The sequence below is a fragment of the Podarcis tiliguerta genome (genome assembly GCF_965153285.1).
Source record: "Podarcis tiliguerta genome assembly, chromosome: 4".
Lineage (NCBI taxonomy): Eukaryota > Metazoa > Chordata > Lepidosauria > Squamata > Lacertidae > Podarcis > Podarcis tiliguerta.
In genome coordinates this window covers 58,863,726-58,886,310 of record NC_139537.1, presented here as the reverse complement: position 1 = coordinate 58,886,310, position 22,585 = coordinate 58,863,726, and the positions used below count along the sequence as shown (strand labels likewise).

At 40.9% G+C, this 22,585-nt stretch overlaps 1 protein-coding gene across 29 annotated transcripts in view; it reads right to left on the bottom strand.

Moving 5' to 3' along the window:
- DMD (dystrophin) overlaps positions 1-22,585 on the bottom strand; it is a 984,302-nt gene that overhangs the window by 60,201 nt on the left and 901,516 nt on the right. For 25 of the 29 annotated variants that reach the window (XM_083438913.1, XM_083438919.1, XM_083438923.1 and 22 more), the window contains one exon: positions 9,949-10,010. In XM_083438913.1, coding sequence (XP_083295039.1) covers positions 9,949-10,010 — 62 coding nt within the window. Of the gene's footprint in view, positions 1-9,948; positions 10,011-21,834; positions 22,272-22,585 lie in introns of those variants that run through there. The other 4 variants (XM_083438932.1, XM_083438930.1, XM_083438933.1 and 1 more) reach the window with 2 other exon arrangements.

The window sequence follows — 22,585 nt, the reverse complement described above, 5'->3', positions numbered from 1 at the left end:
TGAGCCAGCCCTGCTGCAGAAGGTGCATTTAAATTTCAACACCACAATTAGGAATAGTTATTTTCTCAAGAACTTCACATAGTACATGAAAGGATTACTCTTTGGAAACTGAAACTGCAGTACATGCACTATGCTTTAAAAATAATATTCAACAGAGACATATTGTTATACCTCCTTAGCAGTCCTGGCTCTGCACCCTTGAATTCTTTTGGCTGGTTGCAATGCCTCCTGCAAGTGTGATAACACTTCTAACTTGCTTGGATGCAGGATGGGGAGAAGTGTGCCTAGAATCTCAGATTTTTGCCTTGCTGCAATGCAGCCTACTCTACAATGGTAAGAGTCACACCTACTGCCCTGCCTAGTTTTACATCTATCCCCTCCCACAATTCAAATGTCCCCCGGGGAAGGCTATCTATGAGGGAATGCAGTCCTCAGGCTGAAAAGGGTTCCCCACCTCTACTTTAAGTGAACAGGAAACCTGCTGCCACACGCTCAACACACCTGCTTCTATGAACATAAAATGGGGTCAGGCAAAGAGGCAGTTCAGTGAGTTCTTAGTTAATTGCATGAATAGCCAGCCACTCCCCCACAACCCACCGTTGTTGTTGAAGAAGGTGGTTTCATGCTGATCTTCAGAGCAACGGTGAAATAATAAGTGATTCAACTTGATAGAAAAATAAAATAATAAATATTGGCATGGAAGATTTGTCTCTCTTATTATGTATAGCATGACTATTACAGTTTGCTATTGACCAGATTTTATGAAAAGAGCAGTCAGTCAACAGTTGTTCAGGCTCAATTGAAAATGCTGGCTGAATAGGATGTATCAATGGCTAACGTTCTATCTTGATGCATATTAAGCTGCCTATAAAGTAAAATGTTTAGGATAGTCCAAGGAATCTTCTGCCAAATTCTGCTTATCCAACACACTTGGCTTAATTTTTATAAAATATATAACAAATATATTGAAAAGTTGTTAGAGCTTGGAAAAATATGGTCATACAGAGTCCATTGCATTATAGAGAGCCAGTAGACCAGATTCCCACTGAACCAAGTAAAAACTGAATGAACCAGATAAAACCGATTTTGACCATTTTATGGGCCAATCCACACTGGGATGAAAGTCAATCCACACTGGGATGAAAGTCAAATTGAATTTAACTGGCCTTCAATAATCCATTTATTACCGTATTTTTCGCACCATAGGACGCACTTTTCCCCTCCTAAAAAGCAAGGGAAAATATGTGTGCATCCTATGGAGCGAATGCAGGGGGGAGGCAGGCGGGAAAAGCCCTCAAGAGCCGCACACAAGCTTCATGCACTCTTGCGGGCTTTTCTCCAGGAGGGAGAAGGGATTGACTGGCCGCATCAGTCCCTTCTCCCTCCTGGGGGAAAAGCCCCCAAGAGCGGCGCCCTCTTTAAAGGCTCTGCGGCTCCCCCCACCTCCCAGAAAAGCCAGGAGAAGCCATGCAGCCCCTTTAAAGAGCGTGCGGCTTCTGCGGGAGGTGGGGGAAGCTGCAGCAGATTCCCTCTTCCCGGGCTCCCTTTGAAGCGGCAATGTGGGTGGGGAGCAGCTTACATTCGTGTAAGCAGCTCCTCTCCCACTTTCCTGCTTCAAAGCAATCACGGAGGAGGGAAGGAAGGGGACCATGCAACCTCTGCTGGCGAATGCAGCAGATTCCCTTCTCCCGGGCTCCCTTTGAATCAGAAAAGTGGGAGGGGAGCAGCTTACACTTGTGTAAGCAGCTCCTCTCCCACTTTCCTGATTCAAAGTGGAGGGAATCCACTGCAGTTGCGAGCAGAGGATCCATGGCTCCGCTTCCTTCCCTCGAAGCAGGGTGCAGGGGTGCAGGGGGAAAGACAGCAGGAAATAGATGCTGGGCAGGAAGACACAACCACACTTTGACCACTGAAAGTCCACCCCAGCCTCCCCAGATTTCTACTGAGATGGCCAGGCTAATCTTGATGGCCATAAGTCAGGCTCAGCATTATTAACTGGACTTAGATAAGCCATGGTTCCCCTTCCTACCCTCCTCTGAGGCTCAATTTAAAGCAGGAAAGTGGACAGGAGCTGCCCGCTTTGCTGCTTTAAATAGTTTAGTGCAACATTTGATTCAGAATCCCCCCCCCCCGTATTTTCCTCCTCTAAAAACTAGGTGCGCCCTATGGTCAGGTGCGCCCTATGGAGCGAAAAATACGGTATGTCATTTCCTTAAAATATTTGGCTAGTATTACACTGGCTTTTAATAAATATTATTTTCCAAATGTCATACAAATGTGGTATACCTCCTTTTCTCCTTGATCCTTCCATGTAACCAGGATGAGGAGTTTGGAAGCTTTCACTTCTGCTTTTGGTTTACTGTTTTGTCCAAATTGGCAAACTGTGGTACACTATGATTTCAAGCCTGCTTGAAAACATGGTCTTTCTCTGAATACAGCTAGCTATACTTTATCTATATACTGTACCTGATCTTTCATAAGACTAAATTGTCGATTAGGTGCTCTAGGACCTTAGAAAAGCTGCCTTTTCCAACTTGGGAGGGCCAAAGGAGTGCAAAAAGGTAACCTCTGGACAACTGTTCAACAGTTGAACAGTACAATCAATTCAGATGCCATGGTGAAGATGTAACACTCAGTGCATTGTTTTTGCCTGCTATCTTTACATGCTCCAGCATTATGTAGGCGCCAAAATTAACAACTATGGTTAATGCAGCAACAATGAATAATGTAAGGATTCTATGAGTCCTGCCTGTTGGGATATAAACTTCAAAATTTTACCAGGATATTCTTGTAAACAGGGATGTGAGTTTCAAACAAGAATTTAAAATCCTGGGTTTGGAGTCAAAATTAAGTTTTCATAAACCAGCATCAGTGTAAGTTCAGGGCAGCAGCGTTCAGCTGCACACCTCACTTTCTACTAATAAACCCTTACTCAACCTGCAGTGATTTCAGGGTCTCCTGTTAAATTACTATACTCGGTAATTCTCAGGGTAAAAAACTCCAAATGAAAACAGCAACTGTCTGTCTTTGAGGTTAGTTTATGAAACTCAATGTTTTTAGTTACTTTTAGTTATTACATACAGATTTGCTATCAAATACAGCACGTCATGCTATCAGGCTTTCTTCTTGCTCATTTTAATATTTTTTTGTCAGTTCTTTAAAAGTTTATTCCAAAAACAGAACTTTGAACAATTTTAGACTATGAATATATTTATAAATGTATTAACATACAAAAGTGAATGGTGGTCTTTTTTCCCCACTTACAGAAGAATTGGCAAGCATACAGACCAGAGGTAGGATATATAATGGGATGCCAGCTTAGTATTGTAATTCTTGAATAAATTGCACTGGATCCAGAAACACATTATTATCCACATATTCCTGCATTGCAGGGGGTTGGACTAGATGACCCTTGTGGTACCTTCCAACTATGATTCTATGACCCAGAAAGCCACATAGAATAATATAGACAACATTTTGAACGCCAAAGAGAAAACGATCTAAAAGAGAAACTGTTCATTCAATTACCACAGCTGATCTCCGTGCCAGTTTATGGCCAATGTATTCCAGCTTTTGATACAAGCTTCTGATACGTCTTACACATCGTGTAAGAGATGTGTCATGTTTGTTTGCAGTGACTGCGACCTATTTATGTCTTTATTCTCCCCACTTTCTTTTTACACACAGGGTTTACAGTCACAGATGATAAAGCAATAGATTCTGGAAATATAAACTAAAAAGCATCATGCTTCAAGTTAAGAACTGTGAGTTGCCTTTACTATTTTACACTGGTGAATTCAGAGAGAATCCAAAGAGGTAACAAATAAGTCCACATTCATGACTGCACCCAGCTGCTACAATTACCATTTAAAACAACACTAGTTTACCTGGAGGAAACATACTCTTTTGTTAACTGAAAATGCTGAGGTCGATATTGCTAAAATATCATTAAAACACAACAGTACACATTTTACTGAGACATTACCACAGAGCTATGGTGCAGTAAGATGTAGTTTGAAAACAGTTTACAATTCAGTGGTATTTATCCATGCTTAAGATCACTGGCTATAATTTAACACATGTGTTATGATTACTGATTTAAAAAATAATAATTTTGATTGAAATTATTTGGTTTTAAGCTCCGTCTCGCTGTTCTGGCTTGGGGATGGCTGCGCGCAAAGCCTCTCCAGGAAAGCGGGGTGCGTTCACCCCGCTCTCCTGCAGAGGCTAGCGAGGCTGTCCCCAAGCCAGAACAGCGAGACGGAGGGCTCCGTCTCGCTGTTCTGGCTTGGGGACGGCTGCGCGCAAAGCCTCTCCAGGAAAGCGGGGTGTGTTCACCCCACTCTCCTGCAGAGGCTAGCGAGGCTGTCCCCAAGCCAGAACAGCGAGACGGAAGGCTCCGTCTCGCTGTTCTGGCTTGGGGACGGCTGCGCGCAAAGCCTCTCCAGGAAAGCGGGGTGCGTTCACCCCGCTCTCCTGCAGAGGCTAGCGAGGCTGTCCCCAAGCCAGAACAGCGAGACGGAGCCCTCCATCTCGCTGTTCTGGCTTGGGGACGGCTGCTCGGAAAGCCTCTCCAGGCAAGCGGGGTGCGTTCACCCCGCTCTCCTGCAGAGGCTAGCGAGGCTGTTTCTAAGCCAGAACAGCGAGACGGAGGGCTCGGTCTCGCTGTTCTGGCTTGGGGACGGCTGCGCGCAAAACCTTTCCAGGACAGCGGGGTGCATTCACCCCGCTCTCCTGCAGAGGCTAGCAAGGCTGTTCCCAAGCCAGAACAGCGAGACGAGGGCTCCGTTTCGCTCTTTTAGCTTGGGGACGGCTGCGCGCAAAGCCTCTGCAGGGCAGCAGGGCGCTGCGCTCCAAAGGCTTCGGGGATCTTTGAGACTGGGGGTGGGGGGAAGCAGCGCTTCCCCCCACCGCCAGCTCCATAGGCTCGGGTGAATGCACCTTGAACGCACCTTGTTTTACAGGGGGAGAACAAGGAAAAAATATTTTTTCCCTGTTCTCCCCTCCTATGGTCTGGTGCGTCCTATGGTCCGGTGCGTCCAATAGAGCGAAAAATACGGTAAATGGATAGGCAGGATAAATATTTTTAAGCAACTCTGAGATGTCACACAACACAGGATCAACACAGAGACTATGAAACATACGTAGACAAATACTGAAAATACTGTCAGGAGACAATTTTGAAGGAGATGCATGGGCAAGAAGACGGGGGGAAGCCCTGCTCCACAAGCATAAGTCCTAGGGTCTTTAGGCTGACCCTGACCTTCATCTGCCTGGTTTCTTTCAGGTGTCCAGTTCACCCACCGCCTAATTCATAGCTGCTGCCATTGCCAGAATCTCTCATTGTATTTTTCTGCTACCACTCTATTATTTGTTGGCTGCAATCCAAATTCCACCGTCATGGAAGTAAGCCGCATGGAATTCAATAATACCTACTGCTGAACAGACATGGTTAGGATCAGGGCTTTTTTCTAGAACTTACGCCACCAACCTCTGTGCTGCCCCAATCACCATGCCACACCGCGAGGCCAGAATTATGCTGTCACTTACCTAACACAGGGCACTCTCACAAACACACTCTACATACTATTTATAACTTCCCTCTCTTGCACACCACATATACCACATACCTACTAGGCCCAACAAGTTTCAGCACCTTTTTAACCCTTGTCCCTATATAAAAATGTCGCTACTGCACTGCATGCAAAACAAATTCCTGGGATCAGAATTTTAAATTCTAAATATATCCCCATTGCAACAGGCTCTGCTTGGTAGATCTCATGTCTCTAGTAAAAAACAAAGTAAATCACATAAGCCTGAAGTCTGCCCACCTCTTTATTAAGTTATGGTAGTTCTACAGTAAGATCCAGAAAGGGAGGGGTATAATTTCAGAGGGAGGAGAAAAGGCCAGTGTTCAAAACTCCCATTGTTCTACACACATTTTGCGACAGGGAATTTCATTAGCACAAGCAGTTTCTGAGCTCTGGGCGCAGTATTGCACCGAAGATTTCAGATTAAAACTGCAGAGTGGAAGGAAAGGAGGACTTTTTTCTGCATCCCCAGTTCTAGCTACTCTCTGAAGACTGGAGAAGAGACCCTCTTAAGAATATTAGGGGGGTGGGCAGGGGGAGGAGTAGACCATGTGAAAAATGAACATAATATCTTAGCTGCAGCTCATTCATTTTCAGCTTTGTATTCTTGTTATTAAAAAAGTGTGCCTAGACATTCCATTTGTTTTGCCCATAACCTAAGTTTAAAGTGCCATTTAGCTCCTAGCTTTCATATCTCAGTTTCTAACACTGGAAAAGGCCAAGGGACCATAAAAGCCTAGGACTGGCCTTGGAGGCCTACCACCTATTGCAAGCATTTAATTTCTGGTACCATATCTGAGGCAGAACAACACTGCAAGGACCGAAAAGAAATAAAGCTTTTGAAAGAGGATCTGCTTTCTAATACCTGCCTGTTTCACTTCCTCAATGCAAGGACAAAACTTGTTGGAAGCTTGTATTAAGGCAATTTAAATGCAAGCTGAGACTATTTCAACTGCAGTTCATCTTGTGAAATAACTACACCAGCCTGTCATTTGTGACTTTTTTGCCCTGAAAAGAATTGAATTGTGTGAAGTTTGGTAGGAGTCCAATGGACCCAATGGGGGACTCCAAGAGTCTTATATATGAGGCTCTTGAATTAGAGAGATTACTTTTCTTCAATGCACCTCCTTCTGCATATAAATCCCCAGCTGCTTTCCTCCGCGCTGGCCCTTAGTACAGTCATATAAACACAAAAGTAGAGACAGGATTAAGTGGAGAAAGTGGAGTAATAATTATTTCTGAACTTCTATCTATGCATATAACTTAGTATATGCAAATTGTGCCTAGTCGTCCATTCTCTTATGATGTTGTGGAAATGGTTACCACACACACACACACACACACACTCAGAATCATTCTGTATTTCTGAATTCACAGTATTATTTTTTAGTTTTAAAGAACCAGAGAGAAAAGTCACATTTAGCGAGTGAATGCCTTGCTGCTGCAGATGCAAGCAAATAAAGTTTCGTAAAGGCTGGTAAATATTTGCAATAGTCTGCAAGGTTGGCATAAGGAATGTAAGCAACAGTTTAACTAATCAAATATTGGATATTATTTAAGGTCCAGTAACCACAAATAAAACAAAAACTTACAGAACACAAAATATGTTTGTTAAAAGGGGTGGGGAAGAGAATAAAAAGCAATCATAGTTTGTCAAAGCAAAATTACAACATTTACGAATTTTGCACCTTGCTCTATTAATAAATAACTGTTCCGCTGTTCTCCAATAAAATGTTCAACAAAACTCTAAAAGTTTTATTTAAACCTCCTGTAAGACATGCATAGAAATACTGCTACAGGGTCTGCATCTGGGTCTGCAAAATGCAGTATGTAAAAGCCAGAGGAATTGAGCTGAGAAACCTCAAGAGGACACAATCTGCTCCAGCACTGTGGCTGACATGGAAAACGGTTGGTGGAGAAATTAACCTAATCTTCACAATGTCTTTCCATAATCAAACTCCACTATTTTTTAAAGTATCTTTCTGTTACTGATCTTATCAACAAAGCAGGATGTTTAGATGCTTTTCACTATTTATTGCCTCTTAAATCCAGGTATGAAACAAATGTAAAAGTTAAACACCACATCAGTGGTTAATGAAACATGGAGCTGTTAGAAAACAGTATTTGCAAATGTAAAGACAAACAAATAGTTCAAAGATGAACTACTGAATGATAAAGAAAGCACAATACTAAAAAGCTATGGTTTAAATAAGACAACTAGGTAGTAATAGCAAATATGATACCATCAGTAATTTACAACTTTGGATATGTGGTATAAAATAAACAAAAAAACCATGCGCAGGGTTATCTTCTCGCAAAATCATTAAAAAGCAAAAGCAAACCACAATCTGTCATTGAAACAGAGTGTGGTGCTGTCAACCATTGTGTTATAGAAAATCAAAAGCTGAAATACATGGGGGGGGGGGCAGGGACAAACCAAAAGGTGAACCTATAAAGAGGATCACATAAAAAAGGACAGAACAGGGAGAAATGGGGAATATATTCTCCTTAACAGAAAAGCCTGCTATATGAAAAGTTATTTTATGGGGGAGAAACATACATTATTTGGAAAAATGATTTGATTTTCTGCATGTTAGATTTATAACTTCAAGAGGAAAGAAGAAAGCTTCTGCATGGGCTTGTGATGCTGTACAAGGCATGACTACATTCTTCTAAAACTAATGGATACCATTTTTATATCACCACCAAGCCTGTAAAAGGGCAGTTAAGCCTTCTTAAACTATGAGCATCACTTCAACCAAGAAACCAGATTTCATCCTGGTGTGTGCATATTACAGCAAGGAATAATATAGGTAATAAACATGCAATATAAAATGTACTTTTAATTTTATACAAATTAGAAAATCTTAAAGGGCTTCAGAAACATCCTGTTATTATTATCCATTCCAACCCAAGGCAAAGGGAAGGACTGAATACACATTAAAGATTCTGCCCAAGAGTAAATGGATTGATTTTAAATTGTTCAGTTTATATAAAGTATTATACTGTGCCTACTATACTAATTTTACTCTGTTCTACAGTATTTCTGACAGGGCTGCTTATTGTGGAAGCACCAAAAATATTTAAAAATCCCTTCCCATGCATCACAGATACAAAATTTAAAGTACTATCATTCCTAGCTAAAATGTTAATATAAACACCTGTAACCTCATGTTCTATATGCCAAAAATAGATCATGCTTTTACTGAATTCAAAAGCTATCTTCCTTTTACACTGGGTTTTTATTTGTCTATGTTTAATAATAATTTATATTGCAAATAGAATAAAATAATCACTTTTCAACTATGGCTAAAATATTTGTATCTCTCACATATCAAAATAACCTGCTGATGACTAATGTAGTTAAAATACAAAATGAAGTGGGACCTTATTCTGAAATACATATTCCTTTCCATGCATCCATTCAAAGCAAAAGCACAAGATGTTCAAGGGCCAATGGAGCAATATAATGGAAGATGGGGAAACATTAAAGAAGCAATCTCCAACTATATAGTATGTGAGTGCACTACGGATACTATTCTCTGAGGAAAGTCTTGCATATGGATTATTTTATTCCCAGCCTAAAGGTATTGAAAATACTATACAGCGCTTTGTGGACCACACACAGAGTTTGGAAGGTGCACACAGAAAGGTGTGAGATTGCCCCACAAATTTAAAGTGCAGAAAAAGGAGGAAACATATCAAAGCCTGTCAATCTGTCTCACTTTCTGCAACCTCCCTGCATTTCCTTTTGGGCAGACAGAACAAATGATCATGCAGCGCACACACACACCCCAAATGCTTTTTGCCTGCACTTTAAACATTGTATGGTCACTCTTCATGTCCCCAGCTGCATTTCTGGTTCCAGAAAAAAACACAAGGTACAGGACTGCAGAGATAAGGCTGTTGAATTTTTTTGTTTTTGGAATGCAGCTGGAAGCCAAGGGATGTGCAGCAACTGGAGAAGGGCTTTTTGGCTTAAAGCAAGGAAAACAATCTCCCTTGGCCACACCTTCATGCCCCCAAATTCGGTAAATCAACCCACAAAATGGGTCCACCACATTGATGAGGCTTGCCTTCAGTTAATGCTGGGCCTTGTTTTCATCTGATGAGAGGGGTGTGTGCTCATGCTAACTAGTTGGTTTTTAAAAGGTAAAATCTCTGAAATGCATCTTTATTATAAAACATGAAAGAACTGAACATTTAAAGCATTTGCTGACACTTAAAGCTAAGATTTTCTTTTTCCCTATGTTTCCGTTTTAAAAGTTTGCTTCAGTGCAGGTATTTGCACTCAAGGTTGTTGTGATTTCTCTAGAAAATAGAGAACCAAGCAGCTGAATATGAAAAATTATCTTACCTAAGGACTGGTAGAGCTCAGTCATTTTAGGATGATCCCAGCATGTAGTCTGCGTCTCATGGCTGCAAGACAAAAAAGATACCGATCCACTTAAAATACTATATGAAGTTTATGCCAGTCCCAATACTTTTAGGGCAAACTAGCTTTTTTCTTACACAGATTGCCAAGTTTAGTAATTGTACAGTTCAGTTATTACATGAGGTAATACAAGGGTAATTTCAGGTCAAGTGACAAAAACCATAATAACAACAATAACAACAATAATATTCATCATTCTTCTTCCTGGAACCAAAAATATAGTCAATGTTCTAACTAAAGTTCAGGGAAAGTGTCACATTGCATTAGGCTTACATAAGCAATCATATGTAGCACACGCAAAAAAACCTCATCAATCCCTTTCATACATTTTTATACACTTGCCAACTACCATATGTTAAATATATGATATAAAGAGGACACGTTAATGTCTTGTGAAGTGGGAGTCGGATTGTGTGACTTAATACCAACCACAGCAAAAGTGTAACCTTTTCTTAGTCAATCAAAGATTTGGTATGTGTTGCACAGAAGGCTTGAGAAAGGATTGTGGCCCAGAAATGCACAGATTCCTTGACTGCATTTTAGTCCATGAGCAGCTCCACAACTACATAGCCGAATCCAGAAAGGTTGACACGCTTTCTATTGATCTAGCTCATTAGCTTTGAGATTTTTTACAATCAAGCGGTGTGTACATTTTATGAAGTAAATAAAATAAAATAAACAGAGAAATGGCAAAAGTGGCACCACTGATTCAGGGTTTAGTATGTTCCATATTAATGTTCAGTTTAATCACAGAAAGCAGTAGACTACAAGTAAAATTAAAAATCTGGATTTTTATTTTTCTAAATTCGGCTTTTATTCTTCATTTTTTGCCAAGCAAAGAAAGGAGCTTAATGGGATGCCAAGGACATCTTGCTCAGCTCGGAAAAATAAGTGTTATAGCTGAATTCAAAAAAGAAATTAGGAAGGAGGAGCTGAATGATGTGGAAAGGCAGTTCAATTATCCTGAATGGTACAGGAGAAGTAGAAGGGCACTGTATAAATGTTTACATCTCCCTATATCACTGGTCTTCGACTGGTAGGTCGGGATGCACTTGAGGGTCACAGCTTGATCCAAGGTGGGTCACAACAGGAGCATTACCACCATACAAATATATGTTAAAAGATTAAGAAATGAGTCCTCAAATGCATGTTTGGGTTAAAAGTGGGTCCTTGGAATGAAAAGTTTGAAAATACCTACTCTATATTACATTTACACTGCTCTGACACTGGGAAATAGCCAATGAAAACAGCACGAAGTGGTGGGGCGAGGTAGGGCAGGAATAAAGAGGAGGAGGAGAAATAAATGTGGTAAATGAGTTGGGTCAGGGGAAGGCCTTGGTGGGAAGTGGAGAAGAGAGATTGTGTTACTTTCTACACTGAGAAGAGAAACTTTTAAAGTGGCTTCAAAAATAAAATTGGGAAAGTGAAAAGGGGGTTTGGCATTTATATGTTGGGAAGGGGAAGCTCTAGGGGGTCAATGGGGGGATTAATTTTGAATGAAACCTGAGAATGAGAGTTGGAGAGGGACAAAGAGGTAGAAATTACCCTTAAATTAAATAATCTAGCAGTGCCCAGGTGTGACTGGTTCTCTTAGGCAAAGAAGTTCCAAAGTACTAATACCTCAGGGAACAAAACAACTCTACATACAATTCACATGATATGACATCATATAGGACATAATGAATGCTTTTATAAACATTATCTGTAAGAAAAAGCTCTCATGCAAATATCTACACATAGTAAAGTTCTGCTTCGTTGTAGGACTAAAGAACAGAGATACGTTGTAAATAAGTTCACATGTTTATAAAATTACATATAATTTAATGAGATAAAATGTTTTATTATACTGGGCATAACACCTACTTAGTACTACATATGGTTTGCAGACTAGTACAGAAATCCAGCATCGTACATTGATACACTCTCACTGCAACCCCAAGTATGCCTACTGAAATTTAACTACTAAGTATGTGTGTGAAGGCCCAACTATGAGGTTTGCCAGCTGAAATCAATTTTGTTTATACGAGGGAAATTATTTATTTGACTTTTGAAAATACATGCAACATCTCTCTCATCAGATAGGGAGAATGTCATTATTTATCATTTTTTAAGGGTCATATCTGATATTCAAAAACCAACATTTAATATATTTCAGGCAAGAATCTAAGGAATATTCATTCATGCATATGCACTATTAAGGACAAAGACTATTGTGGTGCTAATTCTAATCAGAGGAGCTAAAGTATTTATGAGGAGTGATTTTTAAAACCAAAGAGAAAAATAGTTTGCCTTAATTTAAAGGCTCTTTTTAAACTTCCAAGACATTTTTATTAATAATGTTTTATTAATTCATAATATACTTAGTATGTGTGAATAAATAAGACTAGATGATTAAAAGGATTTCTGTCACTTTTATGCACTTTCTCCAAATAGTCATTAATTGGCCTGAGAGGTTTTCTATGTTTGTTCGTGTTGAAAAATAACTTGGGCGAATCACATTTATATATCAGTCTAGCAAATAATTGAAAGGATGCTTTATTTAAATCAAACTTGATTATTTGATAAAAATCAGTTTTAAGAAGACTTTGCTTTTGCTGAAAACCTGTGTGCACTGAGGTCACAGGTTTGAGGAGGGTTTTTGAGCAAGCTGCCCTCAGATGCCCATTCTCTAGCTTAAAGGTAAAGGTAAAGGGACCCCTAACCATTAGGTCCAGTCGTGACCGACTCTGGAGTTGCGGCGCTCATCTTGCTTTATTGGCCGAGGGAGCCGGCGTACAGCTTCCGGGTCATGGGGCCAGCATGACTAAGCCGCTTCTGGCGAACCAGAGCAGCACACGGAAACACTGTTTACCTTCCTGCTGGAGCAGTACCTATTTATCTACTTGCACTTTGACGTGCTTTCAAACTGCTAGGTTGGCAGGAATTCTCCAGCTTAGGTGGGTTTAATTGGAGCTGAAGCAAATGTTCCAAGCAGTACCAATAGGTAGCTCAGACTTCCATTTTATTTTTTTCAGGATATATGTGATGTAGTTTTGCTTTAGGGCACTGTGGGAGATTTAGGGTGGTTGTTGGAAGCAGCTGGTAAGTGCTGCTCAGAGCAGCGCGCACACACAGTCGTACCTTGGAAGTCGAACGGAATCTGTTCTGGAAGTCCATTCGACATCCAAAACATTCGGAAACCGAAGTGCAGCTTCTGATTGGCTGCAGGAAGTTCCTGCAGCCAACTGGAAGCCACGGAAGCCCCATTGGACATTTGGATTCCAAAGAACGTTCGCAAACCAGAACACTCACTTCTGGGTTTGTGGCGTTTGGTAGCCAAAACATCTGAGTACCAAGGCATTCAGGATCCAAGGTACTACTGTATGTGTGTGTGTGTGTGTCTGTCTACAGGAATCCAGGAGAGGCATCAGCAATGGGCCCTATTGAGACACGGAGGTCCTGGGAGCTGCCTGAAAATGCCAGCTGCTGATGCCAGCCTTATGACTGCTCCCAAAGCTCTGGATGGAATCATGTTAGCTCCCGCCCTTAATCTGGGTCTTGGTAACCATTTGGAATATTTATGTTCAGTTTAAAAACAGAGTGACCAATCATTTGCTCGCAGCTTTGAATTCTGTACATGTCTATAATCGGCAGATTATCAAATGAGCAAACCTATTTCAAATTCTTGCTGCATGTGGATTTATGAATATATTCCATTGAATGTTTGATATAGTAGAATTGTGAGGGAACAGACATTGAGGGGTAGGATGTAGGTGGAATGAGGTACAGATATAATTTCACCTTTTCTCTCTGTTTCTTTTCGTTCTTAAAGTCGCTTTAAAGTTTGTTTGTTTTTCCAATTTTTGTAAAATAAAAAATAGATCCATGAACAAAAAAATTCTCAGAAGGTTCAGATATTTAATTTCAATTTCATGCAAACAAGGATCCTTATATTAAAAACAGCAGTTTGGAATGGCTTATTTCTCCTCGCTAATATGACCCCCTTCCCCTCAAGTGTATATAGTTCCCCCTCTACCCCTCTGCTGATACTTTCAAGGCTGTTTTAGGTATCCACAATAGCCCACAAAAGGTACTGGTTTTATTGGGAGTTTGCAGAAGAGAAACTGAGAGCTCCAACCCTCCTGCAGCAGCCTGCTGCATTTCTATGCTGGGCACAGAGGCGGGAAAGAGCATTCCATCCCTCTTCCACCAGCCTATTCACTGGACTGTATGAATTCCACGCACTTGACTGCAAGCAATTTCTCTCACCTATGGCTACCAGGCTAGTGGTTAAATAAATGTAAGGTTGACCCAAGTAATTACAAAGCGTGAGACTATTCCATACTATCACAGAAGCTCAGCCAAATGGCAGGGATGTTTGTCCCTATGATGTCAGGGTAAAGCTCTGACAATCACAATTTTCTAACATCATGACTCTTATTCAGCAAAAGTTCTCACTTTAAATTGACGCTTCACTCACTGCTTCAAAATCACAACCATGTTAAGTGTCCTAAATGGCAATCTACACAGACACCTTTAATTTGGAAAGTATGTTTCTGTGAACATTGATTAACATGTTTTTCCTAAGCTATTATAAAGATTGTAACGGGAACCTAATAGTTGATCAGTGTTGAAGTTAATACAGATTCCTCACTTCTTTCATTCTTTCTCAAAATTTACAGTCCCTTCCAACTTTCTCTGTGTTAACATTAATTCCTTAGCAATTATTATGTTCATTAGCATTCCATGAAACCACAGGAAGACAAGTCAATAGGCAGAGGTGCCCAGTTCTTTTCAACAACAGAATTAGAGTGAATACCTGAATTTACTTCCAGGTTTTTTTCTGATTACCACTGATATTTTTGAGGCAGATTAACAAAACTATCGGAGGGAGGAGACAAACTATGTGCTTTGCTTTACTTTACTTTACTTTACTTCTCATTCATCTATTCATCTTCACAAAAAAACAGTCACACTTAATACACAAGGTTGCAATCCTAAACACATTTGCTGATAAGTAAATCCTATGCAATCCAGTGTTTCTCAATGGTCAGTTCTAAGCAGCTATTTATCTGGAAATTGCAAGTTCTGGCTCAGACCTGAAAACAAACCTCCTTCCATTGAAATAAGTGCCATGAGGCAACAGTGATACAATTGTTTAACAAAAATAATGTATGATCAGTTTAGAAATTATTAACATAATATCCAAGAGCAGAAAAAAGTGCTTGAGAACCAGAAGGACTTCTCTTACTCCTGCGTGAAATTTTAAGGAAAGCTGAAGATCATTTGTGGAAAATTCTGTGAAGGTTGAGTGTGATTGTAAAGCGCAAGAGCTGATTTAACCAGCACTTTATATTCAGAACACAAGAAGACTGCAGCTATTTCATTCCACCAACTAAAAAGTGTTCCTTCTTTCTGAACATTTTCAGCTTAGAAAGTTATCAACAATTCCACACACAAGTGCAGCTCAAGGAAAGGTTAGGCTCCACTGAGACTTCCCTTCATAAGCCTCTTTGCCATTTTCAAAGGCCATTTAATTGTTAGCTTTGGGGCTGCTTTGTGTGTGTGTGTGTGTGTGTGTACACACTGTGTGAAGCAAAATGCCAACTCAGCAACTCTTAGCATTCTGAACCACACTTGGGAACACAGTAGCATCTTTAATGGATCTGCAGCAATTTTTAACTCCAATAAGCATGCAAGTTTGTATAACAGAAAGCTAAAAATTCTGACAATTTTTTCCCCTGTGCTCAAATGGTGGAATATGGTAAAAGAAGGAATGTGCAGTACTACAAGTGCAATGGATCCTTCCCACTACATTTCCTGCTTTATTTTGCATCAGCATTGTAAAAAGATGTGAAGGGCTTAGGAGGCGTCCGTGGGAAGAGATAAACAACAGTGTTGCATAATGGCCCATCTAGCTCAGTGCTGCCCATACTGATTGGAAGCAACTCTTCAGGGTTTCAGATGGGGTTCTCTCCTGTAACCACCTGGAGATGTCAGGGCATTGAACCTGGACTTTCTGCCTACTAAGGAGATTCTCCAGCACTTACCTAAGGCTGGAAGCAAATGGACTAAGAAATCTATTACACGGAGACAGACCATCTAACCTGCTTCCCTCTGCCTCATGCATGGGTTATCCTTATCTGTCTGGCTATGGGATACACTGGGGTAGTTGAATATTATGTATTCATCTCCTGAAACAGACGTTATGAAATCCTTCTCATGTTATAGTGATTGGGCTGCTCTAGTGTTAACAATCTCAAGATGTGTTTATTGAATTCTAAGTACAGAGGAACACATATTTAGTATTTTGTTTGGAGTAAAACTATGTGCAATTAGAGGGCCTATTTTCAAATACTTTCAGGACATCACTTTGGCAATTAATTACTCTAACAGGTTAGCTAATCTGATTTTTATATTTTGGAGCCCTTATACTTTAAATAATCATTCATTTCATTATTCATTTCTTTAAAAAAAAAAAATTCCATATCACTCTTCATCCGAGGATCACAGGGTGGTTTACATTATTGGAAAGAAAGAAAGAAAGCATCACCTTTCCCTTCCCAAACCAGTGTGCTCCATCTGCTGAAGGACCCATGCTGTTTCCGTTCCTAAAGGAATTCTTTGTGCAGAGGATTACTTCTTTATTTGTATTAAATTCATATCCCTCCGTTCTTTCCAAAGGTGTCCAGGTTTATACACAAGGAAGCCATCATGTCTCAAGCAAAGTCCAGAAAGTGAATTCTGAGGTGCACACTGGTCATGCTTTCCTCTCTAATCCAATTTTCAAGCCCAGCTATCGAGCTAAACAGGAACTGGAGTGCAAGAACATACTTGCACATTCTGGCCTCACTTTACCACAGCTGAGTGGTGCAGCATGTGGTTTACATGTAGAAGGCTCCGGGTTCAAACCCACAATATCGCTAAGAAGGAACTGGGGAAGACTTTTGTCTGACACCCTGAACAGCAGCTTAGACAATACTGATCTAGATGGGCTAATGGTCTTAGTACTGACCTGGCATCCTATGCTCTTACAGCTTTTGGGATGAGCCATGAAGCCCAAAGGGGATAGCATGAAGCAATGAATGCTATTTTCACTGACGGGTGAAATAAGCTCTCTCTCCTGTGCTGTTGCTGGTTCAGAATGTGTAAGTCCAATACCATGATGTGGATGACATGTTAAAAAGAGAGCATAGAAAGGAGAGCCCTCTTTGCACCCAAGCTCGCCCATCAGCGACTGAAATGTCCACAGTTTGGTCATTCTTTCCTTGCAGAGGGCTGGGGTGAAAATTAGTTCACACAGGACGAGCCTCAACAAGCCAGCTCAGTATCACCTGCAAATACTGCCTATTCCAAATAACAAAAAACATTAATGTCCATCAGACGTTCACTGTGACCTAAAAAATGAAGTCCTAAACTACCTTATCTCTAAATACAGTAATAGTGCCACTGTATTCTGCTCTGGTCAGACCTCAACTGGAGTACTGTGTCCAGTTCTGGGCACCACAGTTCAAGAAGGACACTGACAAACTGGAACGTGTCCAGAGGAGGGCAACCAAAATGGTCAAAGGTCTGGAAACGATGCCTTTTGAGGAACGGCTAAGGGAGCTGGGCATGTTTAGCCTGGAGAAGAGGAGGTTAAGGGGTGATATGATAGCCATGTTCAAATATATAAAAGGATGTCACAGAGGAGGGAGAAAGGTTGTTTTCTGCTGCTCCAGAGAAGCGGACACGGAGCAATGGATCCAAACTACAAGAAAGAAGATTCCACCTAAACATTAGGAAGAACTTCCTGACAGTAAGAGCTGTTCGACAGTGGAATTTGCTGCCAAGGAGTGTGGTGGAGTCTCCTTCTTTGGAGGTCTTTAAGCAGAGGCTTGACAACCATATGTCAGGAGTGCTCTGATGGTGTTTCCTGCTTGGCAGGGGGTTGGACTCGATGGCCCTTGTGGTCTATTCCAACTCTATGATTCTATGATTCTATGGCATGTAATGAATTACAATCAAATAATTTAAATATATGCATTAAGAGTCAACGATTTAAAATAAATCACTTTACGGTAAGACCTCTCTGATCTGCCCCATGATCATCAGATGGTGGTATATATATTAAATATAATAAATAAAGACATTGACATCAGCTGACTGTGCATGAGACAATTGCACCCATGGCATTTGAATCATGATGTGTTGAACACAGCCAGTGCCACCTGGAACATCCTCTGGAACCCCCATTCTGGTTTCATTACTAGTGGCAGTTGAGTTAAACTTCTATAAACATAAACAAAGCAAAAGAAAAAAGGAACATTCCAGCACAAGATTAACAAAGGTATTATGCAGGACGATTTAGGTGCAGACTGTGTTACTAAACAATTTCTCCCATTTTGGAAAAAAAAATGAATGAATTCCTATGCCCCACAAATAACCCAGAGATGCATTTTAAATAAAAGGACACATTCTACTCATGTAAATAAAAACACACTGATTCCTGGACCGTCCACGGGCCGGATTTAGAAGGCGATTGGGCCGGATCCAGCCCCTGGGCCTTAGTTTGCCTACCCATGTTCTAAAGTCTCCAGTTTTAGTTTTCCATCTTCTGCATCCTTTATTACAACTTGTTCTGAAAACACTTCAGCAGCGGAAATGATAAAAACAGCCTAACAGAATAAACCTAACCCTTGGACATGCTGGCTGGAAGGGATTAGGACTGAGTAGTGGTGCCTCCCTGCCACCAGGATGTCTGCTGTTGAGGCCCCTGCTATGCATATGCATAATCCCTCCAGCAGCATCTCCACCAACAAAACAAGGTGTTCCAGAGGTGGGTGAAGGCAGCGCAAAGGCAATCTTGAATCTGATTTCACAGCCTCTCAATTCCTCCCAAATCCTAGGATCAGACATGTTACCTGGTACAATGAAGAGAAAATAGTAAGGGCAAGATAAAACAAATACAGTGGTACCTCGGGTTAAGAATTTAATTCGTTCTGGAGGTCTGTTCTCAACCTGAGGTACCACTTTAGCTAATGGGGCCGCCTGCTGCCGCCGCACAATTTCTGTTCTCATCTTAAAGCAAAGTTCTTAACCAGAGGTACTATTTCTGGGTTAGCGGAGTCTGTAACCTGAAGCGTCTGTAACCTGAAGTGTCTGTAACCCGAGGTACCACTGTACTGCCCCGACTTCTGCCCTGGCCGGCACAAATGTGAAGGGCTGTAGAAGTGAAAGACTTTCTGCCACCTCACTCCCCCCCCACCCCCATCATTCCCAATTAGGTTTGCTCTGTCCACCACTAGAACTTCTTTCATAGGAATATAAATATATTAAACATTTTTCAATGTATTCTTGAATGTATTTCTTAAATGTGTATTTTATATTTAAATACTTTACCATATGCTCTTTGGATTCTAGCACGTGCACTTGTTAAGAAGCTGTTGTGGGTAAAAAAACTGAGCATGGAATTGCATATTCATTCTTCACATTATATTATTCTTAATTTGCAACAGCATTAGAGCAAGTTCCATCCCCCTCCCACTGCGATTTGAAAAATGCAGTATGAACTAGATGCGTATGTGTGAAGAATAACAAAATGCTGTCAGGTGGCAACAGGGAACCCCAAACACCTACTTACTAATAATAAGAAATTAAGAAATAATAAATCACCAGACTGCAGAATTGAAACAGCCTTTTGCCTCCCCCCCCTGCTTTCCAGTAGTGCCTGAGATTATCACAGATTTAATGGACCAGCGGTATGTGTACGTTTAAATAGATAGATGGATATAAAATATATAGACTCAGATTTCGTTTTGGTTTTGCTAACTAAAGCTAACACTTCAAAGAAATACTAATATAAATCAAATTGTCACTCATTCTAGAGCAGAGTAAATTATGGGCCAATTAAAATGTAACCTGCCTGTAAAAGCTGTTATTTAGAGCTGCAAATATCCCTCCTCCCATCTTCTCCCAATTTCCTGAAGGGAAACTAATCAGGGTGAAAATAATAGAATAGTGATGCAGAAAGTAGCAGCCTCTTGTGGTTTGCGAAGGATTACTGTTTGTCTTAATCTATAATCCTCGGATGAGTGTGTTTTTGAGAAAAAGTTGGCCGTTTGTTGTTTTATTGGCTTTGGCTGGCATTTTCAGAATTCCAAGATGATGCACAAATTAAAAAGTTTTTGCATTAATATCAAGTAGGAACAGAAGGGAGTAAATGTCAATTGCTAAATACAGTATGGTAATTATTTTTCTGTCTCTTTTGATGTGCAGCATTTTATTGTGTGCACACTGACAGTTTTTAAAGCTTGGTGAGCCAACCCCTCCAGCTGTTACTTGTCCACTGATCTATTTGCTTTTCAAAGCTTATCCTCTCCACTTCTGCCAAAGCAATTTCACTGCAGGGTCTTGTAGAATTCAGGATCAAACAATGATGACTGCAATTCCTTAGTGATAATGGACCGAATATCTTTTAGGGAACTATATTTCCTCTGGTATTAATAGGGTATAAGCAACACCTCAGTAAACTAGTTCTTATTTTAAGAGGCAAGGTTGAATATAGAGTACATTACTTTAACAAGGGAGTGTTTTTCTAAGTTCCTATACTTACATACTTTTTCTAAGATCCTATACTAATTTCCTACAAAGGTACACCATATAAAACATTACTACCAATATTTAAATTTCTCATTTCTGTTCACAGCAAATACAAATCACACACACACACATAAACACACATTTCTTATTTTCTAAGCCCAACAGTTAGGAATATATATATATATATATATATTCAAGTTAACGTAGAGAAAAATTGACTTATTTAGCAATATGATATACCAGATATAATGCTGTATATTTTTTCTACTCGTAAATTTTACAATGATGCAGGTATCAACCACAATGATGGAGGAGGGGGAATCACCAAAATGCAATACTCAGTGCTTTGTTTTGCCTTTAAAGTTTTCTATTAATGATGCAAACAAACAGCTTCTCCCCAAGGGCCCTCCCCGTACACATTTGAGTCTCTCTCCCTTTCCTTATCCCGACTTCCTGCTTAGCTGCTGCTTACATGTATTCTTTCATTCATACCTACACAGCCAGCATGTTCCAACTAGACCACATTCACCAAGACACGGAAGGCGCATTAAAGAGAGAGAGAGAAAAAGGAATGCACTGAATTAAACGTCAGTTCGAATTCCCAGAAGAAATCAAGCAGATATTTGACCTTTTAACTCGGTGAATGAAAAGTCTGATGAGCTTTCTTCTGCAGGGTCCTTACACACATAATGGTAAATAATATGACTTCTCTCTCCCTCCTCTTTTTTTTTAAGGCACTCACAGAATGCAGCCTGATTAAAAGGTACTTTAGAAAGTGCCAGGCTACAAAATCGAGGGCTTTTAAACCCCTGAACGACAGAAATGTAGAGAGGAACTGGGCTGCGCGCCGGGAAAAATTACTTTGATGTCAGGATAAATCCCACCCCCTTCTCTCTGTGTGTGTGCACGTACTCTCTCTCACACACAAATTAAAAACAAAACCCCCACCCAGCCGCCTCCGCACCGGGGAGAAGAAATCTTTCATCTTCAAAGTCTACAGCCGTGGGAGAAAGGGTTAAACCCTGGCATGCTCCAGCCAACTACAAGCACCTGCACTGAGAACAAGAGAAAACAGCTGGCAGGGAGGACGCTCAAGCTGTAAATTCCCAATGCAAAGACGTCTTCAGAAGTTTAATTTGCCTTTAACTACCCTGGCTTGCCAGCAGAACACAAGCCTCGACAAGTGCGAGGTTTTCATTGAAAAAGAATAGGAAAAAAAGGACGGGTCTGAATAAAAATTAAACTTACCTTTTGAGTTGCTCCCTCATCGCCGTGAACTGATCAGAGACTCCAAAGAGGGAGGGAAAAGGAAAGGACGATGGAGAAGATTCCTAGACTCTGGGTGTGTGTGTGTGTGTGTCTGGGTGTGTTTGTGTTTGTAACCTCACGCAAAACTAAGCCAGCCCGGCGCGAAGCAGCGAATAGCACTGCGGTGCGAGTAGCATTCTCGTGCTAAGGGCGTAAGAGAAGCGAAGTGGGAGGGAAGGCTGCAGGGCTAGACAGGGCGGAGCTCTCGCTGCCTCGGCTCCACCTATTGAACCTGCAAACAACAAGCGGAGAACTCCAAAGAAATGGCACCGTTTGCATGGGAAGCGGAGGGGTTTATTTAAGGTAGAACCAAAAGATGCCATCCGGCGTGCCTCCGAAGAATGCCAGGACGAGGCGAAAGGACCGAAGCGCAAATGATCTCATGGAACAGAAGCGAGCACTGGAGCAAGGGGGCTGGGATGGCTCCTCTTGAAATGTAGGAGATGACAGAGAAAGGAGGAGAAAAAGGGGAAATTCGCAGGCACAAAGAATTAATTCACTGAAGTCTGATTTCATTGTTACGCTTTAAGCTCCAGCCTTTTCTGACCTTGCGTTATTCGGTTAAAAGATTGGAGAGGGCAACAGCAGAACACAGGGAAAATGTGGGTATGGAAAGAGACGTTTTTAAAACGACGCGCTGTTCCGGATGTAAAATGTCCAACTACTTCAGCTCATTTAGATATAACCTCTT